The sequence below is a fragment of the Cetorhinus maximus genome, chromosome 10 (assembly GCF_964194155.1).
Source record: "Cetorhinus maximus chromosome 10, sCetMax3.hap1.1, whole genome shotgun sequence".
In the NCBI taxonomy this organism is placed as follows: domain Eukaryota; kingdom Metazoa; phylum Chordata; class Chondrichthyes; order Lamniformes; family Cetorhinidae; genus Cetorhinus; species Cetorhinus maximus.
Window position 1 is genome coordinate 15,024,808 of NC_135888.1, and position 21,237 is coordinate 15,046,044.

A 21,237-nucleotide genomic window follows, 5' to 3' on the forward strand; every position below is an offset into this window, starting at 1 on the left:
CTCGTGTCACGTGATTCCCTTTTCATCATGGCCGCCTCCTGGAAGGTGAAAGGTGTGTGTTTGTGTGGTGAGAGATTTTTTTTTATTATGGATGATGCTTTTTTTTTGTATTTTTTCTAACTGTTTTGTTTTGCTGGTGGGATATTAAAGTGGGGGAATGTTCCCCTTTATTATTGTTTTCATATTCCCTACTAGCAATCGAATGCTTTTTATTCCGAGTGTTCCTAATCAGTAGCTGCTATTCTTAATCAAATGCCACTGTAGAGATCCACAGGCTGCGAGACTATTTTTTTCCACCACTCGCCACTGTTAAAATTGTTAAACCCGCTGATCTGACAGTTTCTTTCTTAGACACCCCCACCCCTCCCTGTTTTTTGAATTGTGACTGGAGGATTAGGGTGTGTACTATAACTGGAACTCATTTATCACTATGATCAAAGTCTTACTATGCGGGAAGGTTTACTGTAACTATCCCACTTTACACTTTCCTACCTGTTGTTTGCTATTTTTGGCTGACAATTATTATGTAAAATGAAATTTGAATATTGTATTTTGGATTCAGTTATTCAAATTTCTTCATTTTGCCTGTTGGGCATTTTGTACTGGGCATATGCAATCTGTTTCCTGACCCCTGCTGTGTACATTTGGCCTGTGGGTTGCTGTCAGCTATTTCTAGCTCAGTACAGTCGCAAACCTCCCATGTCTTGCTCATCTGGAGTGTAATTCTCTCATTTTGGTTTTAAATGTCATCTGAGTTGATGGGTCTCTTAAAAATAAACACAGGTTGGTATCTTTGAAACTGATTACATGCCAATTGAATATTTTTGATAAGTAGGGATTATGAAAATCAGATTTTATTTTTCCAACAATAAATCACTGGACAATTAATCAGTTTAAAAACTGTCCCCTCAAATTTGTGGAAAAAACCCACAAAATGTTCCTTATCAAAAATCAGGCCAAGAGATGCACATGTATCACAATGTTGAGGTTAGCACCCACATTTGTATGTTGTCTATGTCATGCTGGCATCACAGATGAGTTGCACGCACATCCCCCGACCCAATGTTTGGAAGGAAAATAAAGAAATGCTGTGCAGTTTGTACACTTATGACTTCTTTAGGACTATATTCTTGACACTGCAGCAATTGTCAATCGTCCATTCCTCATTACATATTGAGCAAGACCAGCACAGTTACCACATTAGTAGTTCCCTGAAAACTTGGTTTCAATCAAAGACTGGTTAATGTCATACATTGTTTATTCAAAGCATGAATGAACCATTCCCATGTACATGCTCCAGGAATATTTAACTTACACAAGCATGGCAACAATTAAGCGGCCGAAGACATAACAATAAACATCAGTTCTTCAATTTCAGTGTTTTTTTAGGAGTTAAGTCAGCCTGCATTTGGTGGTAGAACTCTCACCTCTGAGTCAGAAGGTTGTCAGTTCAATTCCCATTGCAGAGTCTTGAGCACAGTATCTAGGCTGACCAGTGCAGCCCTGAGGGAGTGCTGCACTGTTAGAGGTGCCATGTTTCAGAAGAGATGTATATTGAGGCTCCTTCTGCTCTCTCAGGTGGATGTGAAAGATCCCATGGCACTATTTGCATAAAAACAGGGAAGTTACTCTCGATGTCCTGGCCAGAATGTATCCTTCAACTATCAGTAAAATAGATTATCTAGTCATTATTTCATTGAAGATTGTGGGACCTTGCTGTGTGCAAATTGGCTGCCAAGTTTCCTAAGTTACAACAGTGACTACACTTCAAAAGTATTTACTTGGCTGTAAAGTGCTTTGGGACATCCTGAGGCTGTGAAAGGCATTATTTAAATGCAAGTGTTTTCTTCAAGTAATAGTCTGATGGTGAGTTGTATTAAGATATTGACTGTGAACTGTGTAAGTAATTGTGATTTTTCATTTTGCTTGACTGCACATTTTTAAGGACTTTACTTGTCTTCTTGAGTTCTAGTGATGTTCAAAATAAAATTGTGTATAAAATTATGAGGGGTATAGATAGGGTAAACAAGAAGGAACTTTTCCCCTTGGTGGAGGGATCAATAACAAAGGGGCATAGATTTAAGGTAAGGGGCAGAAGGTTTAGAGGCGATGTGAGGAAGAATTTTTTCACCCAGAGGGTGGTGGGAATCTGGAACTCACTACCTGAAAGGGTGGTAGAGGCAAAAACCCTCATTACATTTAAGAAGTATTTGGATGTGCACTTGCGATGCCATGGCATACAAGGCTATGGGCCTAGTGCTGGAAAATGGGATTAGAATAGTTAGGTACTTGTTTGACTGGTGCAGAGTCGATGGGCCGAAGGGCCTTTTTCTGTGCTGTAGACCTCTATGACTCTAAAAATTGCTGTTTGCTGATTTTCTCCAAATTTGCCTGGGTATTTTGGAACTCAAGGTTTCCCAACTGATTCACTGATTTTCTCTTTATTTGAATTAAAACCTGGGCTTTCAAATTGGAAATAAAAACTAGTTTTAATGAGCCTTAATTATAAGCTTCATTCAGAACAGAACTGTAACCGTGAGAACTAAGCAATAGGTCCTGTAGGTCTTAGTTACAGTAAGAGGAACTTATTTTGTGAAAAGGTTTATAACTTTATCCATATGCACAAAAAAGCAACCAAGGTATTTCGATGGGTTTATAATCTGTCAGAATTTCTTTCTAACAAAAAACACACTGCTTCCATGTCACCAATTAAATATCCTGCTGTTCATTCACATGATTTGTCTATTTAAGATATATACTTTAAGCTAAAAATTATAACACATACAGGAAGAGATATGAAACAAAAACCATAAATCATATGTTACAGATATCTATGGATGATGGCAGAAGGGTGAAGGACACAAGTAGCATTTCAATAAGACTTAGACTAAAATAATTTCTTCGGGAAACAGGAAAAAGCCCAGGAAAGCATTGAAATGCCCAAAGTCACAAAAATGCAGGAAGCCTGAACAATTTTAATTTTGTTTAGCAATTTTTGGTCACTGAAGAGAGACATTCGGTGCCATGTATTGAAGCTGGTTAAAAAGGCTAATGAGATATAGGTCCTTATCTAAAGAGGGCTGGAATTCAAAGGGGTCAAAGTTATGTTACAGCTGACAGAGCTCTGAATAGGACCCAATGCACTGCATTCAGTTCTGAGCACTGCACCTCTGAAAGGATATATTAGCCTTGGAGGTGGTGCAGCACAGATTCACCAGAGGGTACTGGGGCTAAAAGTGTTAAATTATGAGGGCAGATTGCATGGTATGGGCTATATTCCCTTCGATATTGAAGATTAATGGATGATCTAATTGAGGTGTGTAAGATGATCAAAGGATTGAATAAGGTAGGTAGATTGAAACTGTTTGCTCAGGTGAGAGAGTGCAGAACAAGGGAATATAACCTCAAAAATAGAGCTCAGCCATTCAGAAGGAAGCTCAGAAAGCACTCCTTGACACAAGGGTTAGTAGAATTCTGGAACTCTCTCCCCAGAAAGCTGTTGAGACTGGGACAATTAAAAATTTCAAAACTGAGATTGATGGATTTTTGTTAGGCAATGACATGAAGGGCTAAGGAACCAAAACAGGTAGCTGGAATTGAAATACGTATCTGTCATAATCTAGTTGAGTGGTGGAACAGGCTCAAGGGGCTGAATGGCCTACTCCTGTTCCTATGTCACAACAGAGAACGCAAAACACAATGCACAATCAATTCTTGTATTTACGTTTATGATGGCAGGAGTTATATACTGTGTCTGCTGGAGTGGAAGATACAACAGATAGTCTACCCTCTTTGTCAATTAATTATATGTTTCCCAGTTAACTGCATCAGACAGATGGTATATAGAGCAACAGCTGAAGCCTTATTAAAAAGCCTTTATTAATTCAGCAAAATGGTGGTATTGTTAGCACAATAATGTTAGTGATTCTGCATCAATCATTGGTTTTCAGTAGAATTTTTGCATTTAATTTGTTATTCTAAACTGGAAATGAATTGGCTAGTGGCTCCCTTCATTCTATGTATTCTAAACTGATGGCATTAACATTTTTCTGCCTGTTTATCACTGAAATAATGGGATGTCGAAAAAACTATTGTTACTCATTGCCAGTTGACTATTGAGGTCACATAATGATGAGGATATTATGTTTTTTATCAAGGGTCTTTCTGGAGACTATGTTGTGTAAACTGGGTTCTGTCTATTCCACTCCCATAAGCTTCCCTTTAAAGCATCACCCAGGGACAGCACCAAAAACATTTGAAAATCTCACATTATTTCTGTTTGTTGGGTGGTAGGTGGGGGCGGGGGGAAGAAATGTCACCTGAGCAGGAAATTCGCATGCATATTGGTTAAAAACTAGACTGTGAGCTCAGCTTCAGACTGCACGGTGCTTAACTGCTGATCTCCCCAATACGAAGTGAGCTGAATTAAAGACAAACATAAGCAAGCTTGGTGAATCTAACAGATTGTTAAATTTCACCCCTGTATCTGACTTACTGACATTCCTTTTGAGAGATGCGCAAATGGATGAAAAAGCCTCTCTACAACATTTGGCACTATTATCTTATAATCTAACTGTAACTAATGCAGTCTACGTTACAATCTCTGTTCCAGGTCTGACAGTCAGTTAGATCTACCCAGTTGCACAGTTGGAAGAAAAACCAATCAGACAAAGGGGAAATTTAACCGAATAAATCTTGGCAAACGGAATGGAACCTCAAACACTTCCCTGGATTCTAGAATAATTAAAACTTTCTCAATTCTCTGTACGTCAGAAGAAAAATCTGCAGCTATGTTGAAAAATCCTGTCTTTGTGGAGTCTTGCATTGTTTTCATCATCGTATTGTCTGTCCACGCTGTGATCTGGAACACCTTTTCCTGGTGCACACTTGCTTTGGCGATTCAGGCTTTTTATGTTCAGCACAAGTGGGACCGGCTACTGAAGTCTGGAAATGCAGTTTTTCAATATAGAACGGCCTTTAGTAGTGGCCTGCTGCCGGCCAGCGTGGTTTTGCCTCTGCTAGGAACCGTGTTAAAGGAGCAGTGGGAAACGGTCGGAAATGTACAGTTTGAACGATTCTGCATTGTGTGTTCGGCTGCGGGAATGGCCATTGCTCTGTTCATCTCATTGCTGGGTTTGGGCCTCACAAAGCCACTGCCCACCAATACCAGCGTTGTGTACGGTTTTGCAACCAGCGCCATAATATATGGTCTTAAGCACACTCTTTCTGTTTCCGAGGTCATAGAAATCCTGGAGGTGTTATTGATTTTTGTCTATCTTTCTCTCATTGTCCTTTATATTATGCCACGGAGCTTCACCCCAGGAGAAGTTATGTTGTTCTTGTCAGGTTTGAGCATAGTCACCAACCAGCTGATTAAACGTTCTTTGACTTTCGGAGATGGTGGATATGATCCACTTGCATCATTCCTCTTGGTGACTGTGGTTGGGACGGCCCTTCTGGGATTGGTTTTCACTATTTTGTACTGCTTCATGGACTCTAAGACCTGGGCTTCATCGCTGATTTTCCATGTGACGGCAGTCATTTTTGGATTGGGAATCATGGTGCCCTGGTTCTACCGACTGACCAGGAACCATCTTTTTGCTTGGCTTCTCAACTTCCTCACATCCACCAGAACCAGGATCTACCTACTGAGCTACTGGATCACACTGGCATTTCTTGCTTCACTCATTGTCTTTCATCAGAACAGTAAGCAATCATCTGAATCGAAAGAGTACAAAGCTTCCACAGCTATGCGGAAAAGCTTCCATATCATTATAGTAGCAACCTACGTCCCAGGCCTCATCTATGATCGTCCGTTACTCTATATTGCTGCTGTGGTTTGCTTTGCTGCGTTTGTGGTGTTGGAATATATAAGGCATTTTAAGATTAAACCACTTGGAATGATATTGAGACCAATGCTGGCCCTGTTTCTTGATGACCGTGATAGTGGTCCTTTGATCCTGACGCACATTTACCTGCTGCTAGGACTGACCCTGCCTGTATGGCTGTTCCCCGGAGTGTTTGCCCCAAAAAGCTCTTTTCCGGGGGAGGTAGCACTAGCTCCCTATGCTGGAGTCCTGGCCGTGGGGATTGGCGACGCCATGGCCTCTGCTATTGGAAGCACAATGGGAGAAGTTAGGTGGCCTGGAACGAAAAAGACCTTTGAAGGAACAGCAACCTCTGTCTTTGCCCAGATCATTGCTGTTGCTTTGATTCTCATCTTTGATAAAACAGTGAGCCTAAATGGCAGCTACACCTGGATTATGGGATCTATTGTTCTAGTCTCCCTGCTAGAAGCTTACACTGATCAAATAGACAATCTTCTATTGCCTTTGTATCTTTTCCTTATGCTGATGGTTTGAATGGGATAATTGGATATACGCTTATATCGTGGTGAATGTTCTGTTTTTTTCAGGTACAAGGGCACTATCCCTTTAACTGAAGTACAAAAACATACCAATGCCACCAGAAGAAGGAAATCATAATATTCAGAGGTGACTCAAAGCAAGTTAATATCTAACTGATAAATTATTAATTTAAGGCAGTGGTAACCTCATACAAAAGAATGTGTTACGGCTTCCCCAATACTAAATTCATTCCGCGAGGTGAAATTAGGCCGTACACACAAGGAAGGTCCCCTAGTTTATTCCCTGGTCTATACTGAATTAACTTATCTCCCCTTGGCTGAGGGAGGTCAATTAAAATAAATCAGCCAGGGTTTCCACTCCTCAAAATTTATAAAGAAAGGAAGATGTTAATGTTTCAGGCGTACCCCTTCATTAGAACAGAGGAATGAAGAACTGTGTCTGAAACATCAGAATGGTAAATGGCCACTGCTGGTGCCTTTCACATGTACCTCAACACAAGTCATCGGTTTGAAGAGGGAAAAGTTGTTGAGTGGTACTTATCAGTTTGTAAAAATGAAACAAAAATAATGAACTCCCACCATTGATGCAATCATATTAATCTTTTTACTTCTGATGCTTGATTGGCCATGACCGCTATTTTTTTCTTCACCCAATCAGAAGCCAAATTTTGCAATAAATAAACTACTGCAGGTGCTGGAAATCTGAGACAAAAACCGAAATTGCTGGAAACACTCAGCAAGTCAGACAACAACTGTAATGAAAGGCAAAATGGTTAATATTTAAGGATTAATCTTATAAGTGCTCTGATAAAGGGTAATTAATGGCTGAAGGGTTAACCTTTACCTTGCTTTATAAATATTGCCTGACTTGCTGAGTTCTTCCAGCATTTTCTGTTTTTAATTCAGATTTCCCGCATCCGCAGTATTTTGCTTTTGTCGCTATCCAATGACTCCTTTTGTTGAACAGTTCTCATGTGGCTATTAGATAAGAACAGTTTTGGGCTCAATATTAAATGCTCTTTCACTAACCCCACCCTGCATAATCAAACAGAGAAGATCGGAGAATAGAAATGATAAGATTTTGTTTTTTAAAAAGAGCAAGTATTGACTGAAGAAAAATATTTTAATTGTACTCTCAATCAGATGATCTACTGATGGTGGAGTGTCATGGATTTCCATTGCTGGCAGTCAGGTGCAGAACCCAGACCTCAAAACATTTGCAAACCTAATCATGCACTAAAGATTTTACTGAATGTAAAATCATGGCTGAATCCTATATGCTATACATATTGGAAAATGCAGCGAACATTAGTCCTTAATGATTCCAAGTCAGCCAGGAATGGTACTATAGAGTAATTTGCAATAATGCAGAACCACATTCACAAAGCGTATATAGTATTAGGTATTCTGTTAAACTGCAAGTTTTTCTGTTCAAATTCTGTTAAACATAAGCAAGTTTTAATCTATCACTGGGGAAAGAAGCACTGCACAGACAGAAGGAGCTTCTTCAGAGTAAGTGAAGGGAAGATTAGGCAGGGTAAAAGAATTGGTGAGCCACTCAATCCAAGTCACTCTGTCCATCTTACAGGAACTGCTCCAGAAAATAATCAAGACATGGAAATCAGTTGCCAGTCATTCAGCAGTGACTTGTGTCTTGTCCTAAATCATACATAAGAACAAAAGAAATAGGAGCGGGAATAGACCACGTAGCTCCTTGACCCTGTTCCATCATTTAAATAAGATCATGGTTAATCATCTGCCTCGTTGCCATTTTCCTGCATGCTCCCCATATCCCACGATTTCCTAAGAGACCAAAATTCTGTCTATCTCAGCCTTAAATATATTCAATAATGGAGCATCCACAACCCTCACCCTCTGAGTGAAGAAATTTCTCCTCATCTCAGTTCTAAATGATTGGCACCATAACCAGAGACTGTGCCCCCGTGTTCTAAATTCCCCAGGTGGGGAAACAACCTCCGTGTCTACCCTGTCAAGCCCCAATCCTAAAAGTTCTGGTTTTGGCTTGGTGTAAATTTTTATCTAATTATGTCCATATGAAGCCACCTTGCATACATTTCCGATGTTAAAGGCGCTTTTTAAATACAAGTTTTTGATGCCAGAAACAGAAAGAGTGGAGAAAGACAGATATCCTTACAAAGCAACCTCCCAGACATATACACACACAAGAAAAAGAGCTTACAAATGGTCTTTAGTTGCTAGAGAACAAAATCACAACTACATTGCATTCTGCACTAATTTATTTTTTTAACTTCTTGTTTTTCTCTTGCTGAGTGGGGCAGGTGTCACATTCCAAATTTCACCCCCAGGTAGATGTTAGTTTGTCTCATGTTTTCTGATTGGGTGATAGTTATCAGATCCACACCCACCTGAGAAAACTTAATCTCTTGGATGAAGAGGGGAAAAAAAAAATCACTACCTCATAATAATTGACTGGTGGACTCTTTAATAAACATTTTTTTGGGGTGCAATATTGCTGCTAAGGTAGAACATGAGTTTCATGACTAGGGCTGTGCTGATCAACTATCAGTTCAAACAGTTGCTATTCACCTTATCTTCAAAATAATGTATATTAAATAAGTTATATTAGAAAAGATTGACTTTGTCGGGCTTTAGGATCAGGTAGTGGAATAAGCTAGGCATCTGGGTGCTAGTTGCTATCTTGTGACGCCAGTTGGGGAACATGGGAGTACAGACATCACGGTAGGTTCAAGCTTGGCATGTGACATGTTTGTGGTAAAATAGGCTGACAACATTTACTGCCCAGGCTTATGAATGAAGAATGACCGCTGGGCCATACACTGGAAGGATGTCAGACATGAGGAGCAGCAAGAGCGATTGCCTGCAGAGAAGGCGGCAGGAGACCAAATGTGTTTACACTGAAGTTTCTCCCTAATGCTGGTGTTTCAGACTTGTATTTCATTCCAATCTAAACATAAGCACAAGTCATAGAATGCAACAAGAAGGATACTGTCTCTTGTCACTTCAGTTTGCTGGAGGACTGATTAATTGAAGCACTGTTCCTTCCGTGTCATGTTGGGACACTTTAATAATACAAGTTAAATATTTCCCACAGTTAGATGATTTTTTGGTGATGTTTTGCACTGTAAAATGATTGTTGTCTTGAAGAAGTTTACTGAAATGAGATTTCTTGATTGTAAACTTTTTGATAAGGTGCATGTACAGCTGTTTATAATGGAATAGCATTAGGAAATGGAAGGTTCCGCAGGGCTACAAAACATTAAAAAAAGACATGTAAAATAAATCTATAATTAAGTATCACTAGCTGTGATTACCCAATATGTGCTTTGTTAACCCCTAAGCTGATGTGTATAAGACAACTTCATGTAGTTTGCTTGGCACCCTACAGTTAGCCTAGAAGTTTTTAACAATGTTGCACTGATGTCGGGATTAGTTTTCACGTGGCTATTGTCTCCAGTTATTAGTTTTAGTGATCCGTGAGTATTTGTTTCTATAGCCTCTTATCCCTTCTGGCCTATTCCAGTATCATCTCTGCTTCCTCCTACGCTGCCTCCTACACCCTCTCTTCTCTGTACCCTCTTCCCCATCCCCCCTACCTTCAGTCATGACCAAAGAATCCCTTTGTATGTCCCCCGACTTCATGCCACATTTATCTGTCTGAACATTCACAGCCAGTAGTACCCATACATCATCATCTGATCACCGCCATTATTATCCACAGAGAAAACAAGGTGTCTGGAACCATCCCTCTGGAACCATTGAAGTGAGAAGGGGAGAAGTGGCAAAAGATGAAAGGAAGCAGAGATGAAACAGGAAAAATTCAAAGGCAGCCATGTATTTATAATCCCCACGCATACCGACATCTAAATATCCCAGTGTAAGGAATTCATAATTTTAGCACTTTCGTTCAGTTCAAATTCCCACTTTGGGGCCACACGAGTAAAGCGGCTAATCAGGTCCCCTGAAATCTCATCACGTCTATTACCATGCTAGCCTACTGGACATTACTCCACAGATGCAACACATTCTGTGTCTTAGATATATTTATGGTACAGATTGTAGTGCAATTAATATACAGCCTCTTTCTTCCCCCACCCCACCTTCAAATGTGCTCAGGTTCAAATGGCCATCTCTGGTTTACAATGAGATAAATGATCATATAATGGGGATGAAATCTGTTCTAACCCGATTTTGACCTTCAAATTCATGGAAGTCTGGCATTTGCACCTCGATTGTATTTAATGGTATGCAGGTGGATGGCGTAATTGGGGTTTCACTTGAGAGGATGTAAAGAGACAATCACCAAAACTGGAGTGTAGTTGAGTTCGGAGGTGTATGATTGTAATGTTCATTCTGCAAATAAATGTTAGACTGAGTAAAAATTGGCTCAAGTAACATTTTATGAATATAACAGAGTGTGCCGAAGAAATCAGAAACCCATGTAACATTGGACCTTTGTTCCGTGTATTGATTACCTTCTATATTATGCTTACATTGATCTGTATTGTAATGAAGTGTAGAAAGTTTGCACTGTATTCACTGAAAGTGTAAAATGTCACACAATAAATTGGAACTTATTGATCATCCAAGTGGATTTGATGATTTTCTTTCTTTCCTTCCTTTTCATAATACTAGCTCTCTTTCTTCACAATTTCTGCTCCAAGGGAACCAAACATGGTGTAAACAAGGCTACAAAAGGCGTAAACAAGTTTCCCAAGACTTGGTTGACTCTAATTAATATTTGGGTATCTGAGCCAAGATCCTCAGGCATCTTCGCAAGATGCACAACTTACTTCAGTTTCTGTCAAGTTTATTACAGCATACTGAAATAATTAACTTCAATAAGCTTTCTTATTAAAAATTGCATATCACGTATTTCCAACAGAACAGATTTGTTTTTATGAACTGAAATTCTTAAAATAGGAGGAATAAAGCAAAGCATAGGACAGGTGAATTGCAGCTTTATATACTTGTGTATAAATGGTAAAATGTGAGGCCAATCCAAATCACAGTCAGAATGACAGAGTGGCAGATGAGCAGAAAGACAGTAGCAGAGGGATACAATTTATTTTACTTAAGTATGTGAGCATTGTAACAGAAGAATAGGCAGTTCATCATGGTGAAATTTACTTTGTAAATACACTCCCCACACCATAGGTATGTGAAGTTGTCCTTGTCCCAAAATGAATCTAATTAAAAGTATTATACTTTCCAGCTAACAGCACAATACGACATTACACGTCGGTACATAATGTATTCTTGCATTCCATTGACACTGGGCAAAAAGGTGAAATTTAAGTGTACAGAGGTGGGAATGGTAGTTCTGGAGTTGGCTGCAACCTGGAATTGAAAAAAAGAAAAAGTATATTCAGCACATGCATCGAAACAATGATCCAAACTTTATTCAGCCATACACTCTCTCAAATTATAGAATCATAGAATGATACAGTACAGAAGGAGCCCACTCAGCTCATCATGCCTGTGTTAGCTCATTGGGTTATCCAATTATTCCCACTCCCATGTTCTTTCCCCGTTGCCCTATAAAATGCTTCCCTTTCAAGTATTTATCCAATTCTCATTTCAAAGTTCCAATTCAATCTGTTTCCACCTCCTTTTCAGGCAATACATTCCAAGTCACAACAACTCAAGTAAAAAAAATTGTTTCCTCTTGTTGCCTCTGGTTCTTCTGCATCAACAAAACTGTGCAGCCCAGAACTGAATGCAGCTGAGGCCTAACCAGTGTTCTATATAGAGGCTTAGCATAACTTCCTTGCATCTATTAATGAAGCCAAGGACCTGTTTTTATTTTAAACAGCTTGTCCTTCAAAGATTTGTGTAGATACATTCCCAGGTTTCTCTGTTTCTGTACCTCTTTTAAAATTGTACCATTTAGTTTGTGTTGCCTCCCCTCATTCTTCCCATCAACTCTACAGCGTTAAGAGAAAAGTCCGAATGATGAAAGACCGTGGGCAGGATTTTCCGGTTGGCGAGCGGGGGCGGGGCCCACTCGCCAATATGTAAAATGACGCAGGATGACATGACGTCGGGTGGAACTCCCGATGTTACCCCCGTGTCATTTCCATTTTCAGGTCGGTGGGGGCGCAGCCGAGTCAGCTGCGTGCCCGCCGACCTGTCGATGGCCTATTGAGGCCATTGAAAAACTAATTAAAGTCATTAATGGACCTGCCCGTCCAACCTTAAGATTGGCGGGCAGGCCGGGAGCCCTGGTGGGCTTTGGAAAAAGCATGAAACCTCGTCCACAGGCAGGATGGGGTTTCATGTGGGTATTTAGATTTTTATTAAAGGTTTCAATAAAAGTTATGGACATGTCCCAACTCATGTGACAGCGTGACAACTCACTCTTTCCCACCCCCAACGGGGGGAAAATTTTTCCCCATTTGTCCCACAATGTTCAGCCTCTAGGATACTACAATCCCTTCTTTAGCTTCTAACATAATTTGAATATACCCAATGCTTTTGCCTCTACCTTGTCTCGTGGCAATTATTTTACTTAAATCTTTGAGCATTGCCACAGAAGAATAGCCAGTTCATGGTGAAATTTACTTTGTAAACACACTCCCAACACCATAGGTATGTGAAGCTGTTCCTGTCCCAAAATGAATCCAATTAAAAACATTGGACATTTTATCACTTCGTTTTGCACTGTTTTCCCCTCAGTTTTGTACATTTCTCACAAAATGTATACTTGCTTTAAATATACTTCTTCATTCATTTTAATTTATATTCTCTAATTTGACATTCCTGGTTGAATTTGAAGTGATATTCAGGGACTTCCGAAATTGCGGGTGGGACCAGAAATTCTCACCCAAAGTCAACGGACCTTTTGCTGGTCCATCAAATTTTCCATCTCACCTTCGACGATTCCCACAGCGGGTGGGACCAGAAAATCCCATAGTCACATATGAACACTTAGCAATTTAACTTGAAATTTCTCCCTCAAGCTATTGTAACAGGTCATCAATTTATTTTAAAAACCCAGCATTTATAAAGTTCTTGTGGAACTTCAAAATTTAATAACTTCCCAGGATGAAAAAACAGTAAAAACTGGGAAATAAGAATACTGGTCCAAACTGATCTTGTATACCTTAAAATGAAACACCAGTAAAAACTGGGAAATAAGAATACTGGTCCAAACTGATCTTGTATAGCTTAAAATGGAACACCAGTAAAAACTGGGAAATAAGAATACTGGTCCAAATTGGTCTTGTATACCTTAAAATGGAACACCAGTAAGAACTGGGAAATAAGAACACTGGTCCAAACTGTTTTCTCCCTCTGGGTTTGCATGTACATGTGATCGATGCAAACTGTAAACAGGACATGAAAGCATAATTCATAGTTTTAACACAATACAGTTCAAGTTTCTAGGCTTCAACATAACCAGCATCTTTTATGATAGATTGTTCAATCTTATTTCCTAAATCATTGAAAATATTCTCTATTTGCTGCTGAACATTAACATTAACACAACATTAATAACGTTAAAATAAACTTTGAATTATTCTTTCATATGCCATTTAGTTTGCTTCATGTGTACATCCTAGGTGTTTAAAGTTGCGCAATGACTTTAGAAACACCTTGTGAATAATGCCTCCATTAAAACAGCACAGTGGGGAGTTAGATGGACATGTTAAGTATTTGAACCTTAGTATCCCAGAACATAATTGTAAGGCCTGACTTTATACCGCCTAATATTTTAATTGGATATGCTGTATTGAAATTAGCCAGCCTCAATTTAGACAAGAGATCAGAATTTTTAACCTCTCCAAGAAAAAGGCCAATCAATGTCTGGCATTGAAAGAAAGTGATGGGGAGGTGAAGTCAGGGATGCACTTTAAAATTCACCAAGAGTTTTTCAATCTCAGCCAGGGCAGTAGATGGCGCACTGCACAGCAACACCGTCCCCTCCAGGTGATCAAAAATCATCTTGACCATTAGATGTTTCATCAGCTGCCAACAGACTGACACAGAGGTTGACAGTTTAGACAATACCATCACTTGTAGTCAAAAGAAGAAATACTGCTGCTGGAAACAGCAGAGGGTTACATTAAGAGCAATAAAACCAAACCAACACTGAAGATGTTGTAAATGCAACTCTCTCATGCACGCATACAGGCATTGAGGTACTAACTGAAATCCTCACCAGTTCTCCTCACTCCAGCGACTATCCTGGGATTCCATCAGGTGGAAAGTGTAGACATGCCGTGATTTATCAGATGTGTTTGAAGCACTTTTGTGCACAACCTGTCCATGAATGAGGACAAGCCCACCTGCATAAAGCAAATCATCCAGCAAAAGGCAGGAGTCTTAGTTACACTTAGACAGTATCTTATTCGAATAAACATTCAGGTTAAGAACAATTTATGTTTATTCATTTCTGTATTTATATGGCAGCATTGTTAAAATTAAATAAAAATAGTCCCACTGCCTCCAGTAGCACTGATACCCAAAAGGGTCCCCCCCTCCCCCCCCCCCATGCCCCGGGCACTGCCAGTATAGGACAGCACATGCTCCAGGCCAGAAAACCAGGCTTTTGTGTACCTTCCCAACATCAGGGCAGGTCAGCAAGCAGCCTGCAACTTAAAGTCACAAATGTTGTTTGGGAACCATCCCTCCGCTGTAATTGAGAGAAGCTTGAAGCACCGGCAATGCTCACACATTGCGGGAACCGCCAGGTAATTTTAGTACCGTGTCTCCTGCCAGCGCAAGATGGCTGCCAATACCCATCTGCGCTCGCGCATTGATCTACACAAGTGCAGAAATGCAATTATGTCACTCCGCTGCGTCCTGATATGTTCCTAGGACATTATTTCCTATTATCTATCCCGTTATCCCATTATCTATCACATTCATCACTTTAAACTGTAAGTGTACTAGATTGCTTTCTATGTACAGTTCTACGATTCAACGTGCAGCACCAGTTAAAACTATAGCTTTTTTTTGTTGCTTCACACAAATTGTAAATCTCTGGCTAACATAATTCAACATCCGCACAAACATTTATTCTTTCTAAAATTAATCTTTTTCAAAGTCATTTTTTTACTGTCTCCAAGGAAAAGATGGCAGCCAATATAGGGCTCCATTGTTTCTTCCCCTTTTAGAGAATTTTCTTCCACTGTTACAAAACTACTTCTAAGCCTGTACAGGTTAGGCCGCTGCCTACTCTGTTTCTCGAAATGACGTAACAGAGTAAAACAAGAACTATGCAGGGATGGAAACAAATGCAGTCTAATTTTAACAAGTAATCATTCACCAAATGATAAAATACTCAGCTGGCCTGCCTGCTTTGAGGACTACTCCAAAACTACTTTTAAAACAAACTCTCAGGCATTGTCCTGGGCTCAGGTGCCAATTCATGTATTGCTTCCTTCCTGGTTGGCCTAGTCTTGCTACCTCCCCTCTGTTTTCCTCCCTCCCCTCCCTACAGTTGCACACCCACAGTACAGGGAATCAGGCTAGTAGACCATGTCATACTATAGGATGGAGCGTCACATTACTGCTTGGTTAAAGTCAAATCTATTTCTATTGCACAATAATTTCTAAACAGTGAAGAACATATTCTACAATTCCTTTTGTTTTTCTGTGAAAACCAAAAACCAGTGACCTTGACCGTAAACCAAATAATCTGAAGAGTAACAGAAGCAGAGTTCAGTGTAGGAATATAATCTCATGGTTCTGCGGATGATCACAAGTATTTTTGACATCGTCAGAGGCACCAGCTGTATTACTCGTAATGTCCCCTGATATTCCATAGCTACAGTTTCCATCAGTAACTTTGACCTGCACACCCACAATATATGGAGCTACTTTACAATACAAAGCATTGCAGTCGATCTCCATTACCATCCCAGTCTAATACAAATTGGCATCTACCTTTTTTAACCGGAACAGGGATGAATTCGTCATCTAGATAACCATGTTCCTTCCCGATAAATTTGATCAGAGGATACTCTCCTTTTGCGGCACGCAACATCCTCCGTGTAATACCAGCTGTCAGTCAGAAAAACAAAGTGCTATATAACGGGCATAAACAGACTTTATAGTGCCTTAGATTTTCAATCACTAATTACACACATTTTTGCATGCAAATTTTCCAGTTTTGTGGGGTTTTTTTCCCTCTGCTTCCTTTATGCCTACGCAACACACTTTCCTCAGCTGAGGAAGCGTGCCTAATCTCAGGGCTGTGGGGAGAAGAACCAGAGAATGGCTTGAGGTGTCTGCCTTCCCGTCTTGCCACTCTGCCATAGAATGACTTCCATCCAGTACAAAGTAGCATGCTTGATCATCACCCCATACCTTAAACATTCATCCCCTCCACCCAGTGGAGCACAGTGGCAGCAGTATGTACCATCTACAAGGTGCAATGCAGCAACTCAACAAAGCTCCTTCAACAGCACCTTCCAAACCCACAACGTCCACCACCGAGGAGAACAAAGGCAGCAGACACATGGGAACACAACTGCCTGCAAGTTCCCCTCCATGTCATACACCATCCTGACTTGGAACTATATCACCGTTCCTTCACTGGTGCTGAGTCAAAATCCTGGAACTCTCTTCCTAACGGTACTGTGGGTGTACCTACACCGCATGGGCTGCAGCGGTTCAAGAAGGCGGCTCACCGCCACCTTCTCTAGAGTGATTAGGGATGGGGAGCAAATGCTAGCCTTCTCAGAGACACCCAAATCCCAGGAATGAATGGAAAAACCATCACTTTGCAACAGCAGCACAGCTGAGATTTGTGATTTCATAATTAATAGACAATCTCAAGGTCCAATGGTGAATTTAATAAGGCAGCTCCCTAAAAGTGGCATCCGTGCACCATTACGTATATGAGAAACCTCACGCTCATGGTAGTTAAGATTCCTACCTGTGTGGGAGCCGGGGATAAACCAAAGGCAGCCATTCTCCTCAGTTGCATCCTCCAGTGCAATCCAAAAACCAGTGATGCGTCCAAGAGGTTCTGTATATAGGAAGGAGGCATCCTGATGAGGGGTCACTGGAAACAGTAAAAACAAGATTTATTGGAGATTATTCAGGGATGAATCTGCTACTGGACCAAGAGCAGGTAATCAACGTACATCCGCAAGAAGCTGTTGAGGCTAGGTCAATCGACCAGGAGAAGACAGGAAATACACATACCCTACCATTTCCTCTGAGCGCTGGCAGAGCCACCACTCACTACGTCACCAAGACTACTTCACAACCCTCCCACTGTTTAAAACAAAAGTGACAGAGGAATAAAAATAACCAAGCTAATAGTGAGATCATTGTTGAAAAAAGACTATGTTTACAAAAGAATCAGTCACAGTTCTTGCGATGAACGACACTGGGGATATTATTCCTTTTACCATCACCCAGTCACAAGAGCAAATGGAAGGACAACCAGGTGGAATTGGATGAATTGCTCTGAGAGAGCCGGCACAGGCACAATGGGCCAAATTGCCTCCTGCCGTGCTGCAACCATTCTATGATTCTATGAACGTAAATCAGGGGGAGGAAACAGTCCCTCCTGGTTTGTACAGCTCAAGTGCTCACTACGTAAACTTACTGAATTATCAGCAGAACCACCAAGGGAACTTCCAGGCAAAATATTCTATTCTCAGGCTGCCCCTAACTTGCAGCTCCAAACCATAAAGCACTGACAAATCAAAACACACATTCGTCTTTTGCTATTTTTAAGGAAAGCATGATAATATTGCATACCTATTAATTTATAAACGACACTGAAACCAAAACATATTACATAGTACCGTGGAAACAATAAATTGAAAGGTGCATCTATATTAAATGTTTTGCTTCAGGATTTATCTGGTCTTCAATAAGAACATAAGAAATAGGAGCAGAAATAGGCCATTTGGTCCCATGAGTATGCTCTGCCATTCAAAAAAAGTCATGGCTGATCCGATTGTGGCTTTAATTCTTATTTCCTGCCTACCCCCATAACCTTTGACTCTCTTGTAGATCAAAAATCTGTTGTATAGGAAGGAGGTTTGGCCATACCTTCACCACCAATTCCTGGTTGCTGTAGAAGAAAAAATGTTGTTAGCATTTTGTATAAGCTTACAATGCAGCAGATTGCTCATAAAGTACAAAAACATCCCTAAAATATCCTTAGACAAATTATTCAAGTCAGTTAGTACACGATAGTTAACTTGGGATTAAATTGATGAAGTTCAGTAACATGGCTGATAATCTTAGCATAGGTGGTCTTGTGGTGTGGTGGTAGTGCCCTACCACTGGGCCAGAAGCTCTGGGTTCAAGTCCCATGCCAGGACTAGTCGGTCACAGAAGGAATGTTCATGATGTGATTCAATGGGCTGATAATTAGCCTGGGAATCCTTCCACCACCACTATTCCCCAAAGGGAAAAAAATGTGTGTGAAGATATGCTAAAAGAAGAATCTTAGCATATCCATGGCAGGCATGTCAAAGAATGTTACAAAAAGATCAATAGTTCCATCAGTGTTAAATGCTGGAGCGGGTTCAGGTTACAATCCATTTATTGCTCTGCAACTGAGCTGCTACTGCAAAATTAAGAGACTAATTGACAGAAACAAAACATTAAAAAAAGAGGTAAGGTACTCAAAAGCTTTTGCTCTGTAGCTTATAAACATAAATTAAATAGAGGAGAAAGACCATTCACCTTCTCCTTGTTTATCCACCCAGAACAAATTTATAGCTTCCCCCTACTATTTCTTAGATTTTTCCATGCTTTTGCCTCCAGTATTTTACTAGGAAGTCCATTTCAATAATTGGAGGGACAATAACATAATGGTAATGTTGCTGGATCGGTAATCCAACACTGTAATAATAAAGTTGCTAACTAATACTCCAGAGTCATGAGTTCAAACCCCACCAAGGCAGCTGGGAAAATTTAAAATTTAATTAATTAATCAATCTGGAATAACATTCTAATATCATTAATAATGATCATGAACTGCTGGGTTGTCATACAAGTCCATCTGGTTCATGAATGATCTTCAAGGTGGAAATTTCCCCTTTTTAGCCAATCTGACCCACACATGACTCCAGTCCATAGCAGTGTGGTTAACTCTTAACTGTCCTCTGAAATGACATAGCAAGCCACTCAGTTGTATCAAACCATTACAGACAAAAGAAATATGGGTGTACCTACAGCACATGGACTGCAGCGGTTCAAGAAGACAGCTCACCACCGCCTTCTCAAGAATAATTGTAGGTGGGCAATAAGTGCTGGTCTTGCCAGCGATGCTCATATCCCATGAATGAATAAGAATTGAGCAAGCAGTGTGAAGGACCTCCTGAAGGAGATACATGGGTATTTATTATTGTCTCATTATTGTCATCTTATATGCTTCAGAAGGGTGAGCATGTGTTTTGCATAACGCTCCCTGACATGTAACATCATCACAATCCAGTCACTTCATGAATGAGGAAAGGGACTCACAGTCCCATCACTCCCCACTTTCTTCCTAATTCACAGAATCACAGTGCAGAAGAGGCACTTCGGCCCATCGAGTCTGCACCGACACGTGAGAAACACCTGACCTACCTACCTAATCCCATTTACCAGCACTTGGCCCATAGCCTTGAATGTTATGACATGCCAAATGCTCATCCAGGTACATTTTAAAGGATGTGAGGCAACCCGCCTCCACCACCCTCCCAGGCAGCGCATTCCAGACCATCACCACCCTCTGGGTAAAAAAGTTTTTTCTCACATCCCCCTAAACCTCCTGCCCCTCACCTTGAACTTATGTCCCCTTGTGACTGACCCTTCAACTAAGGGGAACAGCTGCTCCCTATCCACCGTGTCCATGCCCCCCATGATCTTGTACACCTCAATCAGGTCACCCCCTCAGTCTTCTCTGCTCCAACGAAAACAACCCAAGTCTATCCAACCTCTCTTCATAACCTAAATGTTTCATCCCAGGCAACATCCTGGTGAATCTCCTCTGCACCCCCTCCAGTGCAATCACATCCTTCCTATAATGTGGCGAACAGAACTGCACACAGTACTTCAGCTGTGGCCTCACCAAGGTTCTATACAACTCCAACATGTCCTCCCTACTTTTGTAATCTATGCCTCGATTGATAAAGGCAAGTGCCCCATATGCCTTTTTCACCACCCCACTAACATGCCCCTCCGCCTTCAGAGATCTAATTCTCCTGAAACTATTGAATTCTTGCTGAGGAAGGGTTGTACAAATATCAGGTGTCTTCCAGTAGATTATCCAACTGAACCTCATGTGAGTCTTGAAAGTGAGTGTCAGCAGGACATTTGATTGTAGGGAGCAACAAAGTTGACCCTGATCTTGCCATCATCTAATGCTCACAGGCACACTCCAAATTGCGGTCAGATGGATAGCTATCAGAAGTAGGAATGCTAGCTGATTTTCTTCCATATAATCCAGAGAAAATGATGCCCGTTGTAGTGCCCCGATCATTACTCTGGTGGAGATAATAGAAAGCATTGGTTTGGCCTCAACTGGAGCATTGTGTCCAATTCTGGGCACCGCTTTATGAAGGATGAGAAGGCATTGGAGAGGGTGCAGAAAATATTTACAGGGGTGGTTCCAGGAATAAGGAACTTAATTTACAAGGATAGGTTGGAGAAGCTGGGGCTGTTCTCCTTAGTGAAGAGAAGATTAAGCTTTGATGGAGGTATTCAAAATCACGAGGGGCCTGGACAGAGTAGACAAGGAGAAACTGTTCCCATTGGTGGAAGGATCGAGAGCCAGAAGACACCGATTTAAGGTGATTGGCAGAAGAAGCAACGGGCGACATGAGGAATTTTTTTTTTACACAACGAGCGATTAGGATCTGGAATATACTGCCTGAGAGTGTGATGCTGGCAGATTCAATCACGGC

General features: G+C 40.7%; 2 protein-coding genes across 4 annotated transcripts in view; one reads left to right on the forward strand and one right to left on the reverse strand.

Moving 5' to 3' along the window:
- On the forward strand, positions 1 to 10,956 carry dolk (dolichol kinase). Of its 3 annotated transcripts, none has more exons than XM_078550023.1 (3): positions 1 to 67; positions 4,613 to 6,494; positions 9,131 to 10,956. In XM_078550023.1, the coding sequence occupies exon 2, from the start codon at positions 4,791 to 4,793 to the stop codon at positions 6,360 to 6,362; it is 1,572 nt and encodes a 523-aa protein (XP_078406149.1). In that variant the 5' UTR covers positions 1 to 67; positions 4,613 to 4,790; the 3' UTR covers positions 6,363 to 6,494; positions 9,131 to 10,956. The 3 variants fall into 3 exon arrangements, with proteins under 3 accessions (XP_078406149.1, XP_078406151.1, XP_078406150.1); XM_078550025.1 differs by having other exon boundaries at positions 9,153 to 10,956; XM_078550024.1 differs by having other exon boundaries at positions 1 to 52.
- phyhd1 (phytanoyl-CoA dioxygenase domain containing 1) overlaps positions 8,319 to 21,237 on the reverse strand; it is a 23,049-nt gene continuing 10,130 nt past the window's right edge. The window contains exons 7-11 of the mRNA XM_078550030.1: positions 18,389 to 18,410; positions 17,256 to 17,384; positions 16,262 to 16,378; positions 14,532 to 14,658; positions 8,319 to 11,707 (exon numbers count right to left, since the gene is read on the reverse strand). Coding sequence (XP_078406156.1) covers positions 11,662 to 11,707; positions 14,532 to 14,658; positions 16,262 to 16,378; positions 17,256 to 17,384; positions 18,389 to 18,410 — 441 coding nt within the window. The 3' untranslated portion in view covers positions 8,319 to 11,661. The remainder of the gene's footprint in view (positions 11,708 to 14,531; positions 14,659 to 16,261; positions 16,379 to 17,255; positions 17,385 to 18,388; positions 18,411 to 21,237) is intronic.

Excerpts from the sequence above, each read along its gene's own strand:
- dolk (XM_078550023.1), top strand. The coding sequence starts at position 4,791 with ATGTTGAAAAATCCTGTCTTTGTGGAGTCTTGCATTGTTTTCATCATC.